A 7,830-nucleotide genomic window follows, 5' to 3' on the forward strand; every position below is an offset into this window, starting at 1 on the left:
ACAACTGTTTCCTTCTGGGGTCCTGCATGACAAGACCCAACAGTTTTGTGCAGGACACTGTATTGACTTCCATTTTTTGGACAGCCAAACCAAAGCCAAATTCCAGCCTTAACCACATCTTAAACCTGACTTTAATCAGAGTTGAGGTTCTCCCTCATTAGAACAACGCTTTTGTTTCTGGTTACTAATAACAAAAAAGGGGTCGCGCATTCCGTTAAACATGTTACGACGTAAACATAGTCCAAGTAAACACGTTTTTCTTGTTCACCGTGAAAGAATACCTGCGACTCCGTACGGGTTTGCGTGTGAGAGAGAGAGAGAGAGACACGTTTCCTTAGCAACGCAAAATGTGTGATTCAAAAATAGTGACGTCACGCCCTTCCCGTGGTGCTTTGCGAGCCCAGTTTGAGCCATCGGCTAAAGAAAACAATACATATCCTACATGCTCTATTTTTAAGGTGTAAAAGAACATAAAACTGAACCATTTCATCTGGAACCGACGCGACGAGTATACAAAGTTAACGGTACGTGGCGGCAATAGCTTATCGATGCATATAATGCGTTAATACACGTGTAGTTGGTGAACAAACAATGTTGCTAATGCATTAGCCGGACAGCTAGCTTATCTTACGATGGGTTAGTCAGCTGAGCTAACGTTAGCATTAGCTTAACTGCAGGATCATTTATAATGTTTTGTGTATACCTTTGAGTTGTAACGTACGATGTTGTTAACAGTTTGATCATACTAAAGCAATAACGATATATGGGTTGTCTCATGTTTATTTTAGGAGGACTGTCTGGAAGTGACAGTGAAGTTTGTTAATGTCTTCCACAATCATGTCATTGTCATCAACTCAGCGACTGCTATTTTACGCGTCACCTGATTAATGTAGCATTTAATGCTCCCGTACTTAAACCAAAGGCTTGTCTTTTTTCCCCTCAAGTTGTTTCTTAAAAGTGAATCGTTTTGTCGAGAAGCATTCATTTCACTTTCCTTGGAATAACTACCGAGATAATAAATCTGTTGATCCACAAATAACTGCCAAACACATAAAATGTATAATTCAGTCATGTTGTAAATTAATAATTAAGCAGAATGACTAATATTCTAAATTCTAATATCACAACTGACTTTGAAATCACTTAACTTCATGACATTTTATGGACACAGTATAATGAGCAGATGGACTTAATTTAAATAGTGGCATATTTTGTCGGTATTTTACATTACTTGCACACGATTCAAACCCACTTGTGTAAGTGAAACAAAATATCCAGGAGTTAAGGATGAAGTTTTCAGTGATGAAGTGGCTATCTCTCTTCTATCTGTGTCATCTGATATATCCAGCCAAAACCAAATAATTACCTCCACTAAAACAATGCTTTTGTGGGTGTCTGAGCAGCATCACTGAGCATTGTAGATCATGGCCTAAGGAAGAAATTGATCTGGTATGGATCTGGCTTAAGTTTTATTTTTATTTATTTTTTAAACCAGTAACGAAGTTTAGTTGAAATTCAAGTGCACTGATCTTGTGGGAAACTGAGTGGCCTTGACAGGGTTTGTGTTGTCTGAGTGCTTTCTCTGGTTTTATGATTGTACTGATCAATTTTACCATGTTTTCAGGCATCATGGATCAGGACTATGAGTGCAGGCTGCTCAGGCAGATCAACATTCAAAATGAGAATGCAAGCCCCATAGTGAGTAAACAATGCAGTTACTATTTTTGTGTATTAATAAATGATATTTCCTTTTAAAAAATACTTTACTATAAAATAACAACTTGTTGGGCAAAGGAAAATAATCTTGATTGTATCATGATAATGAGTGATGCCCCTCCCAGAGAGGATTAATGACTGTAGAGGGTGTTAGTCATTTGTTGACAGAATAAAGGCTTTAACAGGGCAGTCGTTCTTTTTTACAGTGTCATTACTATTGAGTGACAAGATCTTACCAGCCAAATGACTAGTTTTTGTGATTGTTGCTTCCTCTTGTTAACACCTCTGACAAACACCATCTGCCACCTTATCTCACTGTTTTGTCAACTCATTTTCAAATTACTGTCCAAGGCTTGTTTGTGTTTGGCCCCCAGTCAGAAAATGCTGTCTCCTTCTTCTCCCCGGTGTAGAAAGCTGTAGGAGCCATGCGAGCTCTGACACCCTCCAGCTCCCCTCTATCCTCCCCGAGCAAACACGGCGATCGCTTCATTCCCTCCCGGGCTGGAGCCAACTGGAGTGTCAACTTCCACCGCATCAATGTGAGTCTGTTGCAAACACCCAGGGCTTCACTGTCTTCTCTACCAAAAGAACAGTGTTTTCAGGGTGTTAGTGTTGACGATCGCTTCCAAGGAATCATTATGTATTTGTATTTTCCTTTACAAATAAAACTGAAAGTGAATGATTATTCATTTCTTTTGACAGGAAATTGAAAAGTCACATAATCAAAATAGGAAAACCAAAGATGGAACAACAGACAGTAACAAAGGTAATGAAAATAAAACCTTCCTAGATTAGGACTTGGGCAAATAAATGTAATACAACATATTGTCTCATAATAATGTCGTCACAATTTGCATTTCAGAGAATGGCTTTTCGAGTTCTGTGTCTTTCTTCAGTGTCATGGCTGATGTGATGATTTTGAGTTTAAGTCGCTGTCTTATTGTGTATTTTAAAGTTATTTTATCATTACTACTACCCTAGTGCTGGGCACTACTACTACTACTACTACTTTTCACTGCTGCACTACACACGCTAAGGTCTTATCTGAAGAACAGTGGTAGTAATTGTAGGAATGATCAATTTACTCCACCACCGTAGCAGAAAATGCGCCAGAGAGTAGCTAAGAATGGATACAGTTACGTTAACACACACGCAGCTGCGTCGCTCCCTCCCTCTCTCGCGCAATCACTTGCTCAATAAGAGCAAACTCGCTCATGCATAAAAAAATTACTGCTGTATATTTTTGGAAAATACTGGATATAAATGATTGGTTATTTTCAGCCACAAACACAGATATCATTGTTAGTTGAAACCAGTCATTTTAACACATCTAGCTAATATTTGAAGATATATTTATCTGCTCCAATTAAGCTCATAATAATTTGATTTTATTTACAAAGCCTGGTCAGGCTCATGGAAACTGGAGATTATATATATATATAATAATTTCAACAACTCGAGTTGATTTCCACTCTGTCTCCTCCTCCTTCTCTAGCGGATGGTCTGGCTTATTCAGCTCTGCTGAAGAACGAGCTGTTAGGAGCAGGTATTGAAAAAGTCCAGGACCCACAGTCAGAAGATCGTCGTCTACAGCCATCCACTCCTGCTAAGAGGAGCCTTTTTAGTGTAAGACCTGTTCAGCTGTAACTTTCCATATAATATTTGTTTGTGTTTTTGTGCATCAAAATAATCTGTTTTGTGTTTTATAGTACTCAGTCAGTGCTAAGAGAGCACTGCCAGAAGAGGATGGAAATACAGTATCACCATATTCTCTATCACCTGTCAGCAGCAACAGGTAATGAACTGATCCAGGTACTCATCGAGTCTCAGCTTTTTTATTACGAGGGAAGGAAATGTAATATCTCTGCCTGTTTTTTTTTGTTGTGAATTGCAGCCAGAAGCTGCTACGATCTCCAAGGAAACCTACACGCAAAATATCTAAAATCCCTTTCAAAGTTCTGGATGCTCCGGAGCTACAGGACGACTTCTACCTCAACCTAGTGGACTGGTCCTCTTTGAATGTGCTTAGTGTTGGACTGGGTACCTGTGTCTACCTTTGGAGTGCCTGCACCAGCCAGGTGTGTGTCATCTAATCAAATTTAGAACAAAGATGTGGCTATTAACTTATAAATATACATTTTCTTTCTGAGATTAATGTTTCTAATCACACTGGATCTGTAATGTTGATACTCGTCATACTCATTAACTGAAAATGTCTTTGAATGTAATTGATCTGCTTCTTGGATACGAATGTTAATCATATCCCCTCTCAATTTCTTTAGGTGACACGTCTGTGTGATCTTTCTGTAGAAGGAGATTCAGTCACATCAGTAGGCTGGTCAGAGAGGGTGAGTTTTTCCACTTATCTTTTTCATAGTGACAAACAGCTGTATGGTCACATTAGCAAAAGCAAAATTACACACCTAATCTCTGTGAAAGAGTCACTATTTATACGCAGACACAGTTAATCAGAACAGTTATGCTTAATGTAAACACCCCTATCGGAATACTCTGGTCCTAGCTCTGTTTCAACCTTCAGCAACTCCCTTTCTTGTGTTTTCACGAATCATTGTGATATAATGGTGTCTATTTTTAGGGTAACCTGGTGGCAGTGGGTACTCACAAAGGCTATGTACAGATCTGGGATGCAGCAGCAGGGAAGAAGCTGTCTGTACTTGAGGGACACACAGCTAGAGTGGGTGAGTTAAAAGAGGCTGTAGACATGAAGACGGCGACAATTGCACTTTGCCTTTGTTTGTTTTCACACTTGTGAAACACACATCTCTCATTCATGGCCAGTGAATCATCGTGCTTTGAATCTGTGCTTCATTCTTCAGGTGCATTGGCATGGAATGCAGACCAGCTGTCATCTGGGAGTCGTGATCGAGTAATCCTGCAGCGGGACATTAGAGCCCCTCCCCTCCAGTCTGAGCGCCGTCTCCAAGGGCACCGACAAGAAGTCTGTGGGCTCAAGTGGAGCACAGACCACCAGCTTCTAGCTTCCGGCGGAAATGATAACAAGGTACACAGACACCGTCTCCTCTGCACTGCTGTCAGCTGCACATCTGTACCTGGGACACTTTTTCATAAATGACCACAAACGTATTCCTCTCCCTCCTCCAATTTTGTTCTGCTGTCTGCAGCTGCTTGTTTGGAACCACTCAAGTGTCCTCCCCGTGCAGCAGTACACAGAGCACTTGGCTGCAGTGAAGGCCATTGCCTGGTCTCCTCACCAGCACGGTCTGCTGGCGTCAGGAGGGGGCACCGCCGACCGCTGCATCCGCTTTTGGAACACTCTGACGGGCCAGCCGCTGCAGTGCACCGACACTGGCTCTCAGGTCTGCAACCTGGCCTGGTCCAAGCACACTAACGAACTGGTGAGTCACCTGATCCCGACAGTTCTGAAATGATGAAGATGCAGAGAAATGATCTTTATCTTACATGTGTTACAGATGAGAAGGTTAGATCTGTGTCTGTTACTGCTCATATATAAAATGTTTCCTCATTTTTTTTTTTTTATCATTTTCCTGCAGGTCAGCACTCATGGATATTCCCAGAACCAGATCTTGGTGTGGAAGTATCCATCTCTAACGCAAGTGGCAAAACTCACAGGACATTCGTACAGAGTTCTGTATCTGGTCAGTATACGGCATACTGTGTGTTTATACTGCATCTGTCTGTTTGCAGAACATTGCCTTAATGTTTTAACAGTAAAGTTAAAGAAAGACATTTTAAATGAAGTTGAGTTAGGATTGAGGACAATGCAACCTTTATTCACATTTCAGTATATTATTTTATATAATATAGTATTTTTGCTCCATATTTTGCTGCATATTTACAGTATTGTGCAAACATCTTAGGCCACCATTAGATTTTTTTTTTTTAGCAATGCTTTAATGACTAAACAGTATAACTATTTCTCAATCACTTTATTGGAGCGCATCCAGAAAATACAGGAAACGGGTATGCAGTTTTAAAATAACCAAAAATAACGTTCCCTACTGCACTAGCCACTCACACAAGAAGGGTGTTAAAAGAAAACACCAATTATATATGGTAAAAAATACTCTATATTCAGTGTTTAATAATGAGTTCTGTGCAGGCCATGTCACCTGATGGAGAGGCCATTGTGACGGGGGCTGGAGATGAAACCCTTCGGTTCTGGAACGTCTTCAGCAAAATGAGATCCACTAAGGTATTTTCCCCATTTTGTTTCTCGCACATGTTCAAGTCTATTTCTTATGTTCTGTCTTCTCCGTTTCTTACACGTCCTCATTTGAATTTCAAAGACTTAAAAAAACAGTTAACAGTTAAATGATCGGTCTGTGATATGTCTGTCTGTCTCAGGAATCTGTGTCAGTGCTGAACCTCTTCACAAGGATCCGGTAGTGAACACACCCCTGTACTATGAGGGAATGACACCGGGAAGGGAATTTACCTTTGCATGTATCGAGCTGTAAATTGGCCTCTTCTTTGAGCATTCACCTCAGCAGTCTACAGAGGACCTCCCCTCCATTGCCCTTAGTTCACCGAGTCAAGTTGTATTGCTGGAGTTTGGACGAGCAGGAGAGATGAACAGAGTCTGTGTGTCGAGGACAGAAGACATAACATTCAGTACGTACAGTATTCCACCTCCTCCCTGAATAATTACAGAGACACTTTCTCCTCCCAACAGACCACACATCTCTGATGATGAGGAGCATTTGGGAAGTTATTTCCCAGTGTGATTGTTTTGTTTACAGACTGACGTTGCGAATACCTGCCAAATATTGAGGTTTTTTTTCCTTTTTGATTGTCTATTTATTTTTATTGAGTTTTTTTTTTTGTTTTTACATGTTTTAACTCATATTCTTACTCGAGTGTTTGTTTCCTAGGCTGGTAGATTCCCCTTTTGCTTGTAACAGCAGTTCTCGGTCGATCTGTAGGGTGTGTGTGTGTGTGTGTCTGTGTGTGTGTGTGTGTGTGTTTTCAGGTTTACAAAAAAAAATCCAGGCTTGTCTTTTCATATTTTACCGACTCATCCACACTTAGAGCATATTTTGTAAAACTGTGCCATTTGAACACATGAAAAAGGTTGGATGAATGGGCCTGATATTCTTTTTTTTATAAACATGACCTTAAGTTCATTTAAGCTCAGCAAATATTGTTTGTAAAGAACAGTTGACAAACAAATGTGACTCATGGATGTTTTTCACTGGTCTTGCATCCATTTACGAGATGGAAAATTTGGCAAAGAAAAAAAACAACTATTCTGGTTCATCAGCAAATTTGACAGTCAAAATATTTCACATTAAAACAGACGGTGTAAAACTGTTCTGTACTGCATCAGCTAAAATAAACAAGCTATGGGCACTTGTCATTTGCTACTTCAGATCATTTCTGTGTTGATCAGTCATGTTATTTTTTAAAAGGATGATAATTTGCATAATTTCTCCCAGTTTTAATCTTTGGTTTCCGCTGTATGAATGTTTGCGTCTGCTCGCGTGCCACATTTAAATGAATGGTATTTATTTGTGTTGTGAAAGCTTTTTGTACAGAGGTGGGATGTTTGTTTGCTGATGTTATCCAAGGGAAGGTGATGAGCAGTTTCACTGTCGAACTCTGTGGAAATTTACTTTAACGCCACTTAAAAAATCAAGACAATGCTGCCAACTTGAGTTACAGAAAGAATGTTGAAAAGGAAAAAAAAATATTTCTGTACTTAAAAATAATCAACAATTAAAAGACCATATCTTGTACCTGTTGTTGTTGTTGTTGCTGTTTTATTGTCCCATTATAGAGAGGACATGAAGTCTGTTGTTGTGAACTGATTAGAAAAATCCAGTTGTTATAATAGTAATAGGTTTCATCGCTGCCCTGTTTGTGGCAGAGGTCAATTTTACACAAAGCATACTTAATTAATTAATGAATAAATTAATGAATTTATTTATTTATTATAAAAAGGCCAATAATTATATAATATATGATACATTTATGTAAATACTTGCAATACAAATAAAATAAGCACTTGGATGTTTTTTGTATTCAGGGACATATCCTTTTTTTCCAGTTAGATCAGTTAGTCTTTCAGTCTAGAATTATCCATTAATGGTAAACAAAAAAAAGTATTTTCAT

The 7,830-nt window shown here is 39.2% G+C and overlaps 1 protein-coding gene across 1 annotated transcript; it reads left to right on the forward strand.

The window, feature by feature from the left end:
* Positions 1–396: 396 nt before the first annotated feature.
* On the forward strand, positions 397–7,454 carry fzr1a (fizzy/cell division cycle 20 related 1a). Its single transcript, XM_058645842.1, has 14 exons — positions 397–524; positions 1,625–1,698; positions 2,127–2,255; positions 2,419–2,482; positions 3,212–3,342; positions 3,426–3,511; positions 3,611–3,794; positions 3,999–4,064; positions 4,313–4,415; positions 4,554–4,738; positions 4,860–5,093; positions 5,250–5,354; positions 5,819–5,911; positions 6,064–7,454. The coding sequence occupies exons 2-14, from the start codon at positions 1,630–1,632 to the stop codon at positions 6,103–6,105; spliced, it is 1,491 nt and encodes a 496-aa protein (XP_058501825.1). The 5' UTR covers positions 397–524; positions 1,625–1,629; the 3' UTR covers positions 6,106–7,454.
* The last annotated feature ends 376 nt before the right edge of the window (positions 7,455–7,830 follow it).

This window comes from Solea solea, chromosome 1 (genome assembly GCF_958295425.1).
Source record: "Solea solea chromosome 1, fSolSol10.1, whole genome shotgun sequence".
Taxonomy (NCBI): Eukaryota; Metazoa; Chordata; class Actinopteri; order Pleuronectiformes; family Soleidae; genus Solea; species Solea solea.

What these genes read in the sequence shown, in the direction of transcription:
- fzr1a (XM_058645842.1), top strand. Translation starts at nt 1,630, where the DNA reads ATGGATCAGGACTATGAGTGCAGGCTGCTCAGGCAGATCAACATTCAA. An exon ending in GGGACACACAGCTAGAGTGG is followed by an intron (nt 4,416 to 4,553) that starts GTGAGTTAAAAG and finishes TTCATTCTTCAG; the next exon opens with GTGCATTGGCATGGAATGCA. An exon ending in CCGGCGGAAATGATAACAAG is followed by an intron (nt 4,739 to 4,859) that starts GTACACAGACAC and finishes TGCTGTCTGCAG; the next exon opens with CTGCTTGTTTGGAACCACTC.